The 14,577-nt window shown below is 41.0% G+C and overlaps 1 protein-coding gene across 1 annotated transcript in view; it reads left to right on the top strand.

Annotated features, from left to right (window-relative positions):
* The first annotated feature begins 1,314 nt into the window (after positions 1–1,314).
* The window catches only part of LOC104392979 (arrestin domain-containing protein 3-like), a 16,858-nt gene continuing 3,595 nt past the window's right edge, over positions 1,315–14,577 (top strand). The window contains exons 1-7 of the mRNA XM_010002427.1: positions 1,315–1,360; positions 2,573–2,654; positions 5,095–5,242; positions 7,070–7,172; positions 7,661–7,917; positions 8,329–8,491; positions 10,838–10,992. Coding sequence (XP_010000729.1) covers positions 1,315–1,360; positions 2,573–2,654; positions 5,095–5,242; positions 7,070–7,172; positions 7,661–7,917; positions 8,329–8,491; positions 10,838–10,992 — 954 coding nt within the window. The remainder of the gene's footprint in view (positions 1,361–2,572; positions 2,655–5,094; positions 5,243–7,069; positions 7,173–7,660; positions 7,918–8,328; positions 8,492–10,837; positions 10,993–14,577) is intronic.

Genomic DNA, 14,577 nt, shown 5'->3' with positions numbered 1-14,577 from the left:
CCCCTTCTCCTCAATTAGAGAAGGAGTAGCCCCAAATTTGCTGGGTTTACTTTCCCAGTGGGTTCATCCCTAGCTTGGGACTGGCTGGCCTACACCGGTATGTCTCTAGAACACAAAGTTCTGCCCAGATGTGCGCACACCAGCACAAACACAGAGATTATGTGTTTTAAATACCACTTTACTCAGTTTTTGAAGAGTGTGTGTGGGGGAAACTGGATATGCAAATCTACCCGGTTGGTAAAGAGAAATAAAGACTATTATAGTTGAGTGTAGAGAGAGTCCGACGCCTTTCCCTTATAGAGTCGACAAGGTGCGTGCGTGTGTGTGTGTGTGGTCGGTTACTTTCGCCCGGGGAAGAGAACAGCGGAAAAGAAAGGTTTCTTGGTTAGTCTTACAGTTCCCTGTCTCAGAAACACTGATAAGAGTAGCGGCGACTAGCTGCTGCAGCTGAAACTGCAGTGGCGGCGGGCGGCTAGTGACTGCCTCGGGAGCACGGTTGCAGCTTTGGGATTGCTGCAGGGGCTTGGTGGTCCAGAGGGCGGCAGCTACACGGTTGGAGCTGTGGCTGGACCTCAGGAGCGCGGCTGCAATGGCTGCTTTAGGAGCGCTTGATGACGGAGGGCTGTGGGGAGCGAGCAGTGATTCCAGCTTTTTTGGTGTGCTCCAGCTCCCTTCTTCCATTTCTTCAACTCCGTTTGAGCAGGCTCCATGAGGAAAAGCAGGGACACGCTCCTTTTCCTAGCCACAGAAAGATCCCTTTTATCTGGTCTCCTTTTTTTCTTTCTTCTATCTTCTTCTTCCTCCTTTTTACCAGCAGCAGTGTGCAATGAGGGTGGTAAAGATCCACAATGATCGTCTTTATCGGCATTCATTGCTTTACAGTCTTAGGCAGCTCCCAGCTCGTGATGAAGTCCCAACCGCGGTCCCTACTCCGCAGTATTGCTACCATTTCTCCTTTATTTTTATTTTTTCTGTTAAGCCTCTCTATTACAGTCAATTTCATTGAGAGACATACTTTTTTGGAGGCCAGTTCTCCACACCCGGCCATCCAGCCAGTTTTTTATCCAGCGCACAGTGTATTTATCCAAGCCGAGCACCACAAGTTTCTGAAGGAGAATGCTGTGTGAGACAGTGTCAAAGGCTTTACTAAAGTCCAGATAGACAACGTTCACAGCTCTTCCCTCATCCACTAGGTGGGTCACCTCATTGTAGAAGGAGATCAGGTTAGTCAGGCAGGACTTGCCTTTCGTGAACGTATGTGGACTGGGCCTGATCACCTGGTTGTCTTGTATGTGCCAAGTGATGGCATTCAAGATGACCTGCTTCATAGCCTTCCTTGGCACCGACGTCAGACTGACAGGTCTGTAGTTCCCAGGGTCACCCTTTCGACCCTTCTAGTAGATGGGCATCACAATTGCTAGCTTCCAGTCACCTGGGACCTCCCCGGTTAGCCAGGACTGTTGGTAAATAATGGAGAGTGGCTTGGTGAGCACTTCTGCCAGCTCTTTAAGCACCCTTGGGTGCATCTCATCTGGTCCCATAGACTTGTGCACATCTATGTGACACAATAGGTCTGTGATTGACAGCTCAGTACTTTACTGCAGTGCTGCTGTTCAGGCTCAATGAGATTGCTGATCTGGCAGGAAGGAAGAAAAACTTCTTAAAAAAATAATCTTAAAAAGTGCAAACATTCGTTTGTGATGTCTGACTATTCACAATAGGTAGTGTCTTTTGCATAATTTCACTATATGTGTTTTTATTACCCCAACCCTTTTGCATATGAGAGGCTCAATTATTTTCTCTAAATAACTTTGTATTTTGATGGAATTGGCATTTTTATGGTAATTATATCAGAACAAACCACAAATTTGTTGGAACATTTCAAGTGATGCGAGAAATCTTGGCTATAAACCAAGGTCAGCTTTCTTGTTGTAATTAGGAAATTCTGGGGTTCTTGCTATCCAAGCAAAATTGAGATAAACTTTCAATTTTTGATACATTAGCTCTAAACAATATTAATTGGACAGCTTGCCACATTTCATGCCTCTGAATTTGTTTGGTACTTTCTAGGTGGTGCTTGTGCACTTTTTTAAAAAAATCAATTTTTGGACACTTGCTAGGCAGGAGATCGAAGGAAGCTGAATTACTAAATTTAATCTATTAATGTAGCAGACTTAATGGTAAGATTATTTAATACTATTAGAGAGCTCTTCTACATTTTAAGTTGTAATTAGAAATCTTATTGGAAAACACAGTTTCCTTTACAAATCTTTCAGGCAGACCTTGAAATGGCTATGTCAGTATTCGGAATCAGGATCATAAAAGTAGAAGTTAACTTGTTTTAATTTATGTAAGGTGAATCTTGGAATATCACCTAACCTTACAAATTCTGCAGCCATACATCTAGCAGTTAATACAAATGGGCTGGAGAGACTTTTTTCTGGGACACTGTGTTCTTAGTATTGTAAAGAATATCTAAGTCCCTCTTATTCTGGAAAAGAAACCTATGTAATATATTATGCTGTGTAAAATGTTCACAGGTGGAATAGCATATTGGGTTTTTCCCTCCTAGATGATGACAATTCTGAAGAAGGTCTTCACACCATTCATTCAGGAAGGCATGAATATGCATTCAGCTTTGAGCTTCCACAGATGTAAGTACTTACATGCAGTACACAGCTTGTGTGAGAAGGCTAAGATACATACCTACTTAAGTTGCAGGAAAATTAAATATAAAGGGACAGAAAGAGTCTGGAAATAGATGAAAGAAGAGGGGCAGGAGGAGCCTTTTACTGTAAAAGCCAGGAGTTGAAGTCATTAAGGTTAAAAAAAAATTGTCAGAATGTTAGACCAATACCTAACATTAAAGCTAATAAACCATCTACTTATTAGAGGAGCTGGTTTTGGCAGAACCTGTAGATGATAAATACTTTTACAGGTCGGTTTCAGCACAGGGCTTTACAGCAGATATTGGCACAGTGAATAAGACCCATATATATGGAGACTTTTAGAAGTCAATTTAAGGTTCAGATGAAGATCTGATAAGGATGATACCGATATTCCCTCGAGTTGGAAGGGATGTTCAAATATGAAAGAACAAAACATTATATATGAATATGGAATATTATGTTTGAGATTAAAACACTGAATTTCTTTTCAAGTGTCTTGAAGGAGTAACTATGGAGCCATCTTTGATAATACTGAAAAAATGAAGGCTGGTAATAAAAGGCCTAAAGGACACTAGTATGACACTGCCTCCTTACTCTTTCTTGCTATTTTGTATCCATAGAATATTTATAAAATTTATTTAAAATAAAACCAATGTGGTGAGTTGACTTTGGCTTGCTGCCAGCCCTCTGTGCACTTGTTCTTTCACTCCCCCTCATCAACAGGACAGCGAGAGAAAATAAAATGGACAAGCTTATGGGTAGAGACAAAACAGCTTAATAAGGAAAAACAAAAGTCATATATGGAAGCAAGGCAAAAATAATTATTTATTCACTACTTCCCAATGGCAGGCAGATTTCCAGCCATTTCCTGAAAGCAGGGCCTCAGTATGTGTAGCGGTTGCTTGAGAAGACAAACACCATAACCATGATTCTCTCTCTCAGCCCTGTCTGTGTGTTGTCCCCCTCTCCCCTCTCAGCTTTTTTTGCTGAGCATGACATCATATGGTATGGACTATCCCTTTGGTCAGTTTGAGTCAGCTGTCCTGGCTATGTCCCCTCCCAAGATCTTGCCCACACCCAGCTCACTGTCCTTTGGGAACGAGGTGCTGGAGAGACCGCCTTGATGCTGTGCAAGCACTGCTCAGCAATAGCTAAAATACTGGTGTATTATCAACGCATTTGCCATAAACACAAAGCACAGCACTATAGGGGCTGTTATGAGGAAAGTTAACTCCATCTCAACCAGACCCAGTACAACCAAATGCAAAGCAACAGTGAAAAAAAGCAATAATCCCAAGACACTGACTGGCCTTACTGATTTTGCCTTAAAGGATACTGGGGCAGGATGAAACATTGAAGACTGATTAGAAAATTCTTTCACTTGTGTTTTTAAGAAAAAAACCAACAAAACATTTCAAGTGTCCAAATAGAGATGTCAAACTTGTAGCAGAAAGAATCATTCTAGTAAAGTACTAGCACAGCTAGTATTATTCCCTATAGAAGTTAGGGAGGGAAGCTTTGCCCATAACTTATCTTTTATTATGATGCATTTCAAACATAGTGCAAAATAAAAATTCTTCCTTCGAGATTAAAGGCAAAAAATGTTAGGAAAAGACAAGTGACAGTAACTGCACATGACTGGAATATAAAAAGGGGAGGGAGAGGAAGAAAAAAAGGTAATGCTGAAAGGTTTGGAGTTCCTTTCCACATTTATTTTTTTTTCCCCTCCAACTCCCCAAAAGGATTTCCTTTGCCTTTCAGCATTCAGAGCAGAATAGTCTTTATCTTTATATATATAAAATATATATAAATATATATAAATATTTTAAGATGGCCTCATCAGGGTAAAGGAAAATTAGAAGATGCTCAAAATAGACTCTCTCTGTTCAGAACTCTAAATTGAAATATTTAAACACTGTACTTGAGGCAAAAGAAACTACAAAAGTACTCAGTTATAGCTAAAATAAACCACTGAGCTACTAGCCAAGTAAATAATACACAGTTATTTACAGAATACAATGTCCAAAGCAATAATTGGATGGTACTAATGCTAATTGTATTTGGTGGTCTTGATTTTACCTTAAAAGGGCATGCTTTGTTCAACACTTGAAAGTGGCCTTTTAAGTCTGAAGGAAACATGTACTCTTCTGGCATTTTCTAGCACAATTCTTTAATTGATTCTTAAAACTTCTACAAAACTACTGTTGGATGAATTGGAGTTGATATTTTCTCCCAGCTGTAATCTTACATTCTTCTGATATATGGAAACTTTGCAAATAAGTTATGCTTATTATGATGCACTAAAAATACAGTTCTATATTCTAATTCCTCATCTGATCTGCATTCTAATTCCTAATCTGATCAATTGTATTGTTATTGGAAAGAGAGAAAAATTTTACTCAACTCTGACCTTTGTCCTGCACAGACCACTCGCTACCTCATTCGAAGGCAGACATGGCAGTGTGCGCTATTGGGTGAAAGCCGAATTGCATAGGCCTTGGTTTCTACCAGTAAAATTAAAGAAGGAATTTACAGTCTTTGAACATATAGATATCAACACTCCTTCATTACTGGTAAGAACTGATTCATTTTTCTTTTCTGGCATTGTCGCAAGCCGATGCCAGGGGGGCTTTGAGCTTCCACAGATGTAAGTACTGTAAGGGGGTTTGTTTAGACTTATGTGAAGAAAAAGAAGAGTTTCCCACAGGCATAAAACCAATGAAGTTTAATAACTGAAACAACATCAACATGTAATTTTACCTAATATTTATTTGCTAGTTTAACTACAGCTCTTCTTTTAAGTATTATATCTGTTTAGCAACTCTTTAACTGCTGGTATTTTGAAGGCTAAGTTATCCTGTACTTGGAGTTACTTGATTTTTACGATACATACAATGCATTTGTCAATCTAAATTGATACTACTAAATTGTAGAATCTCATTAAGGAAGAATAATTGGTGAACTGCTCCTCTTCAATTATAAATAAAGAATATGGAACAGTGCAACTCAATATTTTAGTGAGGGACTGCTAACTTAAAAATGCAAAGTAAAAAATTTACTGCAGTGCATAATTGATAATTTCCATATGGATAGTTTTCTACCCATGGGGAGAAATTATCACAATTCTGAGTAATCTTTTCCTGAAATTTCTTTTTATTAAAATATCTGTAATATCACAACTGCTTTCAATGAGGATTTTATTTGAGTCTGGCCTAGAATTCCTTTATTTTATCCCTTCCTCAAATTTTTATCTAGAGGAAAAAAAATAATTAGAAGTCCATTGAAATAGGTTTCTTGTGTGTATGGGTGAAAAATCAGGCTTTACAAAGGGACCTTGCACAAACTCCATTAAAATCAAAGGTCTCTTGTTTGACCTTAATGGGCTTTGGATCAAGCCCTGAATTCCGATGTTGTATAAAATAAGTCTTTTTAATATAGGTGAAATAGGATCATTCAGAAACAGAGGAAATTGCAAGAGTCAAGATTTACAGTAGTTTAGCTCAGTTATTTTATTTCTGAAATACAGCTTAATGAAAAGTGAGATGATGTTCTCATTTGCTGTTAGTTAAAAGAAAAGCTATGGAACAGTATGTTGGGATGTGTAGGCTATGAAGCCTTTTGTTTTAAGCTACGCAGTGTTTATTTTTAGTATTAAAAACTGTTTTAAGTATGTCTGGAGGATGGTAAGAAAATTCATACTTATACTGCAATGGAATTAGGACAAACGTATCTGTGTAATGCTGTTTAAGTTGCTTGAGGCTTTTCCTATGAAAGTAGCTTTGGTTTACAAAATATGTAATAATAAGCACATTATCATAGAATCATAGAATCATTAAGGTTGGAAGGGACCTTAAAGATCATCAAGTTCCAACCCCCCTGCCATGAGCAGGGAACCCTACCACTAGACCAGGTTGCACAAAACCTCGTCCAACCTGGCCTTAAACACCTCCAAGGTTGGGGCATCAACCTCCCTGGGCAACCCATTCCAGTTCCTCACCACCCTTATAGTGAAGAATTTCTTCCTAATATCTAACGTAAATCATCCCTCAGTTTAAAAACATTACCCCTTGTCCTATCACTATCTTCTCTGATGAAAAGCCCCTCCCCAGCTTTCCTGTAGGCCCCCTTCAAGTACTGGAAGGCCACTATAAGGTCTCCCCAGAGCCTTCTCGTCTCCAGGCTGAACAGCCCCAATTCTCGTAGTCTGTCTTCATAGCAGAGGTGCTCCAGGCCTTTGATCATCTTGATGGCCCTTCTCTGGACTCTCTCCAATAGGTCTATATCTTTCTTGTGCTGAGGGCACATATATGAAAATTATAATTTCCCTGTGTTTATTTAAATTCCTGAAGAGATTAATAGAGCCCCTAATTTAATGGACGGTATTTTTTCTCTTCTTGCAGTCACCCCAAGCAGGCACAAAAGAAAAGACTCTATGTTGTTGGCTTTGTACCTCAGGCCCAATATCCTTAAGTGCCAAAATTGAAAGAAAGGGCTACACCCCAGGTATGTAGTACATGTATTCATAGGATATGTTTTTTCTTCCCATTTAAAGCCACAGTTTGTACTTACTGTTTTTATATAAATGAAATATTAAGGATATTTTTACCACTTCAGTCTGCATTTAGCAATCTTCTCAGTATACTCTGTTAACTAAGACACTACTACTTGTATCTCTAGATTGTTAAAGGACCTCATCTATTAGACCAGTATGTTTTGGGGGTTGTTTCTTTTCTTGGTGTTTGTTTTGTTCATTGTTTTTGTTTGTTTTTTGGTTGGTTGGTTTGTGTTTGGATTTTTCCTTTCAGAACAGCTCATGGGGATCTTTTCTCTATTGGCATCAGTGGATGTTTTTCCAGGTAGAGCAGTGATAGCAGCATCTTGTGCGATATAACAGTATACAGAATGTGACAGTTTGCTTTACCTGCCTTGTAAATGTAAGGAGAACTTGAAATTCTGTTGGGTTTTTTTTATTTGTTTGTTTTTTGTTTCAGGTGAATCAATTCAGATCTTTGCTGAGATTGAGAATTGCTCTTCCCGTATGGTGGTGCCAAAGGCAACCATTTACCAAACACAGGCTTTCTATGCCAAAGGGAAAATGAAGGAAGTCAAACAGCTTGTTGCCAACCTCCGTGGGGAATCCTTGTCATCTGGCAAAACAGAAACTTGGAATGGCAAACAGTTGAAAATTCCACCTGTTTCCCCTTCAATCCTTGACTGTAGTATAATCCGTGTGGAGTATTCACTTATGGTATGTTGGGTGGTCTGTTTCACTCTAGAGAATGAGTAGCTTTCAACATTTCATACAAATTCCTAGCACAGCATTTTGTGATAGTTATGAAAGAAATAAATGTTCTGGTATTTGTCCTGACAGGAAATCTGGTAAGTAAATTTAGTTTAAATCTTGCAAGTTCTTAAAACATCTGTGTGTCAACTAAGCAAGTGTTTAATGAGTAGACTGCGTTTCCATGTGAGGCTCATGTTAAGACTCTTCTTTTAACTTGAAGTGCTCGTGTCTCCATAGGGGCGTGGGCCCTAAAAGAGACCATTAGAAACAAGCTCCTCATGGAAACTTCCATGGAAAGACAACTTAGACTAATACTTATGAAGTGCTGATTAAAACCCCACATTTTAATAATTCACTTATATAATTTTCCTTCAGGTATATGTTGATATTCCAGGAGCCATGGATTTATTCCTTAACTTACCACTGGTCATTGGTACCATTCCTCTACATCCATTTGGTAGCAGAACATCAAGTGTGAGCAGCCAGGGTAGCATGAACACGAATTGGCTTGGCCTGACACTGCCCGAAAGACCAGAAGGTAACTTGACAATACAAATACCAATCAATTTGCTTATCTGCTTTGATATTTGTTTGCTTTGATTTTTGTCTGCTTTATTCATTGCAGTCTTGCTAAGACTCAAATTACATCCTTTCATAATAAAGCCCACGGGAAATCTGTTGTGGCTGTTTTCTGTGACACCTACTTGTCCTATGTAGAAGAACAGTTTCTTCCCTCCCTGCTTTTCTAAATCCAGCTGCCTTGGAAGGTGGCAGAAATGAAAGAACAGGATGCCATTGTACCTGTACACAACTTCATTACTTCCACCTCCAGTATCCCAATCGCATCACAGAATTGCTGGACTTGGAAGGGACCTCTAGAGATCATCTAGTCCAACTCTGCCACTGAAGTAGGATAGCCTAGAGCACTTTACACAGAACTGTATCCAGATGGGTTTTGAATATCTCCAGAGATGGAGACTCCACAACCTCCCTGGGTAGCATATTCCAGTGCTCCGTCACCCTCACCACAAAGAAGCTTTTCCTCATATTTAAATGGAATTTCCTATGTTCCAACTTGTACCCATTGCCCCTCATTCTGACACTGGGAGTTGCTGAGAAGAGCCTGTCCCCATCTTCCTTGCACCCACCCTTTAGATACTTGTATACATTTATAAGGTCTCCCCTCAGCCTTCTCATCTGCAGGCTAAAGAGTCCCAGTTCCTTCAGCCTTTCCTCATAAGAGAGATGCTCCAGTCTCCCTATCATCTTCATCACCTTCCTCTAGACTCTGTCTAGTAGCTCCCTGTCTCTCTTGAACTGTGGAGCCCAGAACTGGATGCAGTATTTCAGCTGTGGTCTCACCAGGGCAGAGTAGAGGGGGAGAATGACCTCCCTTGACCTACTGGCCACACTCTTCTTTATGCAACCAAGGATTCCATTGGCCTTCTTGGCAGCAAGGGCACACTGCTGGCTCATGGATAATTTACTGTCTATCAGGACTCCAAGATCTTTCTCCTCTGAACTGCTTTCCAGCAGATCCACCCCTAACCTCTATTGGTGCTTGGAGTTCTTTCTTTCAGCTGCAGGACCCCACACTTGCTCTTATTAAACCTCATGAGGTTCTTCTCTGCCCAACCCTGTAGCCTGTCCAGGTCACTCTGAATGGCAGCACAGGCCTCTGGAGTGTCAGCCACCCCTCCCAGTTTTCTATCATCAGCGAACTTGCTGAGGATACACTCTGTCCCCTCGTCCAGATCATTGATGAACACGTTGAACAAGACTGGACCGAGTATTGATCCCTGGGGGACACCACTGGTTACTGGCCTCCAACTCAACCCTAATCCGTTGATCACCACCCTCTGAGATCTGTCACACAGCCAGCTCTCAATCCACCTCACTTTCCACTCATCAAGCCCACTCTTCATGAGTTTCCTAACAAGGATGTTATGGGAGACAGTATCAAAAGCCTTGCAGAAGTCAAGGTAGATAACATCCACTGCTCTCCCCTCATCCAGCCAGCCAGTTATGACATCATAGAAGGCAATCAGGTTGGTCAAGCATGATTTCCCTTGGGTGAATCCATGCTGACTTCTCCCAATGACATTCTTCGCTTTCACATGTTTTGTGATGTCCAGAATGATTTTTTTCTAACACCTTACCAGGAACAGAGGTGAGACTAACCGGCCTGTAGTTCCCTGGGTCTTCCTTCTTGCCTTTCTTGCCCTTCTTGAAGACTGGAGTGACATTAGCCCTCCTCCAGTCCTCAGGCACCTCTCTTGTTCTCCATGACCTCTCAAAGATGATGGAGAGTGGCCTAGCAATAACATCTGCCAGCTCTCTCAGAACTCATGGATGCATCCCATCAGGGCATCCTTGGTTATAAGGCATTGCAACCCATAATAGCAGTTTCTAGGGTCTCTCACCAGCCTTAGTAGCCAAGGCTTTGTGAAAAGTTTTTCTATGGAAAAACTTATGGCCAAAGAAAGAATTATTTTTTTCTTTCCTTCTGTTTTCACATATTAAATATCTTGGGTTTTTTAAGTAAAAATTTCAGGCCTGGAGACTTCTGGAATCTAGAGGACTGCAATGTTCTGTCATTCCTACCTGTACAGAAATAAATTATCCTTGCTATGCTTTAAATTTTAAGGGTATAATTAAGCCACAATAAAGAGTTCAGGGGTTTTTTGTTGTTTATTTTTTTAACATTAGCTTAATATTAGAATAAAACTAAATAGTCTAGTCTCTTTTTTGTTTAACCATTTTTTAAGAAGCCACCTACCTGCTGATGGATCTTGCAGTGATTAAAGTTTAATATTAATCATGCTATGTATTTTGACATGCATAAGAACTTTTTGTTTGAATTGCATCTACCTTCTCCCTTCAGCACCTCCTAGCTATGCAGAAGTGGTCACAGAGGAAAACAGACAGTCCAGTATTGCACCTATAGCTGCTTTTGATGATTTTGAGAGTGTACTTCAAGGACCATTATTTGCATACATCCAGGAGTTCCGTTTTCTGCCTCCACCCTTATATTCAGAAGTAGGTATATCTGTCAGAATATGACTATTCATGTATTGTGTCTGATTTTTTTGTATTGTTAAATAAGTTTCGGAAGATGTTTCTCCTTCCTAAAATTAGGAGAAACCATTAAAATTATGAACATGGAATAAGTTGGTTTTGGGGAGGATTTTTGTCTGTTTTTAAGATGCAGATGAATTGCATCAAGGGTTTTCCATGCCTATTTTACAGCATGGGTTACCCTTTTTTATAATTTTTATTTTTAACATTAGCTCTGCAACCTTAAATTTAAAAGGTGCTCTGTGAGGTGCCTTGGCTTCTCTTATCATGTTATTTCCTGGAGCTGCAGACCTGAAAGGTAATTTTCCCTGGCAGCACTCTTCTCTAGTCTAATACTTTCTGGAAATTTTCAAAGTGTTTTTTACCATTTAAGCAACATTTTTGTGTATTAAAAATAAAATAAAATTAAAAAGTTTCAACTCTTTCACCGCTACTGCTTCCTAGCATTTTATAGCAACTACTAAATGTTTTGTCTGCATGTGTGTTTAAGTTCTGTGGGTGTAGGGCTTTCAGAAGCTTCATGTAGAAAAGTGACATACTGGTATTAATTTCTGACTTAAGTTTTTTTAAGTACGCAGTTCTTCAACACTTTTGGCCTTTACAGAACTAAAAATGCAGCCACTGGATAACCATGAATGAGATGCAAATGTTAAATCTTTTCAAGTTTGTTTTTCAAGAAAAAAGGGATATATAGGACAAAAGAAAAAAAGTGTGCTCTGGACAAATTTTGCCTGAATTTCACCCACTTTAGGAAAATAGTATTCTGTAGCACGATACCCTTCTTCCCCCCCTCATCAGCCTTGAAACACTAGTGTGCTAATGAGCAGGTAGAGGGGTATTTTTTGTGTACTAGACACTTTCTTGAGAACTCTGCTATATCTTAACTCTAAAATACAACTTCTGGGTACTTTTTATTTTAGAATCATAGAATGCCAGTTTGGAAGGGACCTCAAGGATCATCTGGTCCAACCTTTTTAGGTAATACTGGAGTTTAAATGAGATGGCTCAGCACCCTGTCAAACTGAGACTTAAAACTGTCCAATGTGGGGGAATCTACCACTTCCCTTGGGAGACTATTCCAATGTTTGACTGTCCTCATGGTGAAAAATTTACCTTGTGTCCAATCAGAATCTCCCCAGGAGCAACTTGTGCCTATTATCCCTTGTCTTTTCCATGTGACTCCTTGTAAATAGGGAGCCTCCATCTTCTTGGTAGCCACCCTTTAAGTACTGGAATATGGTAATAAGGTATCCCCAAAGCCTTCTTTTCTCAAGGCTGAACAAACCTGATTTTCTCAGCCTCTCCTCATATGGCAGGTCCTCCAGTCCTCTGATCATCCTTGTGGCCCTTCTCTGAACCCTCTCCAGCTTATCCTCATCCTTTTTGTAGAGCGGGAACCAAAACTGAATGCAATACTCCAAGTGTGGTCTGACAAGCACTGAATAGAGATGATGACTTCTTTATCTCTGCTGGTGATTCCCTCATTGATGCAGCCCAGCATCCTGTTGGCTTTCTTTGCTGCTGCAGCACACTGTTCACTCGTGTTGAGCCTGTTTCCCACCAGGACCCCCAGGTCCCTTTCCACAGGGCTGCTCTCCAGCCAGGTGGATTCTCGTCTGAACTGTGCTCCTGGGTTATATTTTTCCAGGTGTAAGATCTTACACTTCTCCCTGTTGACCTTCATAAGGTTCCTGCTAGCCCACTCCTCTAGCCTGTCTAGGTCATCCTGGAGGGTGGCCCTCCCTTCTGGAGTGTCAACCTTTCCACTCATCTTTGTATTGTCAGCAAACTTCACCAGGGTGCTCTTGATCCCAATATCCAGGTCACTTATGAAGATGTTAAACAGCATAGGGCCCAATATCGATCCCTGGGAGACCTCACTTGTGACCGGTTGGGAGTTTGAGGAGGAACTATTTACTATCACCCTCTGGGTACAGTCTGTCAGCCAGTTCCCCACCCCCACTGCACAGACCACTTGTCAAGGCTGTAACAAGTCTGTTTCTCCAGGAGGAGGCTGTGGGGAACCATATCAAAAGCCTTGGAAAAGTCCAGATAGACGATGTCCACCACTTGCCCTTCATCAACTGAGCAGGTTACTTTGTTGTAGAAGGCAATCAGGTTTGTCAAGCATGATTTGCCCCTGGTAAATCCACGTTGGCTTTTCCCAATCACGTGCTTCGATGGACTTGTGAACAGTCCACAGGAGGTTTTGCTCCATGACTTTTCCAGGGACTGAAGTGAGGCTAATGGGTCTATAATTACCTGGGTCCTCCTTGGAACCCTTCTTATAGATGGGGGTGACATTAGTCTTCCTCCAGTCCTCAGGAATGTCTCCCAATCTCGACAGCTTCTCAAAGAGTATGGAGAGCAGTTTTGCAACATCAGCCAGCTCTCTGAACACCATAGGGTGATGGCATCCAGGCCCATCAATTTGTATGGGTCAAGCTCCTGTAATAGTTGACATGCCAACTCTTCCTTCACTGATGGTGGGTCAGTGTCTGTATCAACCTGGACTTTTGTTCTTATGGCCCGGGACCCAACAGCACTGGTAAAGACAGAGGTGAAGAAGGTGTTGAGGACCTCTGCCTTTTCAATATTGTTGGTGACTAATTCACCTCTCCTGTTTAACAGTGGGCCAATATTATTCCTCTGTTTCTGCTTGTGGTTAACATATCTGAAGAACCCTTTCTTGAAGTTTTTGACATCTCTGGCCAATGTCAGCTCACGCTGAGCTTTTACTTTCCTAACTGCATCTCTGCATGCCCTGTCAGTGTTCTTGTAATTTGCAACAAGTAATGTTCCACTTTTCCACCTCTGGTACATTTCCCTTTTGGTTCTGAGCAGACCCAGAAGCTCACAGTTAAGCCAAGGGGGTCTCTTGCTCTGCCTACTTCTGTTGCCTTTAGAGGGGATGAACTGGTTTTGCCAGCCCCTTTACTCTCTGCGGAAGCTTCCCACGGGATCCCTTCCAACTGAGCCTGAAGCAAGCTGAATTTTGCTTTTTAAAAATCTAAAACCTTTTTCCTGGAATTAACCTTCATTGTGCTCAGCAGTATCCCAAACTCCACAATATTGTGGTCACTGCAGCTGAGTCTGTCACTAACCAAGATATTACAGAGCAGGTTTTCTTGGTTACTGAGTAGTTAAGTCCAGCTGTGCCCCATTCCTGGTTGGCACATCCAACATTTGTGTGAGGAAGCAGCCTTCTACACATTTTAGGAACTTGTTGGATGTCAGGTGAGCTGCAGTGTTGTTCCTCCAGCAAACATCTGGGTAGTTATTGTCTGCCATAAGGACCAGGTTTTGTCGACCTGAAGCTTGCCTGAGCAACCCGACTATCACTTCACTGGTCACGTCATCTTGGTTTGGGGATCAGTAACAGATGCCTAAAGTAAGGTCAACCTTGGAGAGAACCCCTCTGATTTTGACCCAGAGGTATTCAATAGGACTACCACAATTACCACAGTTCTACACATTCAAGGCTTTCCTTTAGATAGAGCATGACTCCTCCACCTCTTCCCTGCCTGTCTTTACAAAACAGCATAT

This window comes from Chaetura pelagica, unplaced genomic scaffold (genome assembly GCF_000747805.2).
Source record: "Chaetura pelagica isolate M959 unplaced genomic scaffold, ChaPel_1.0 scaffold1091, whole genome shotgun sequence".
NCBI lineage: Eukaryota > Metazoa > Chordata > Aves > Apodiformes > Apodidae > Chaetura > Chaetura pelagica.
This window is presented reverse-complemented; position numbering and strand designations above follow the sequence as displayed.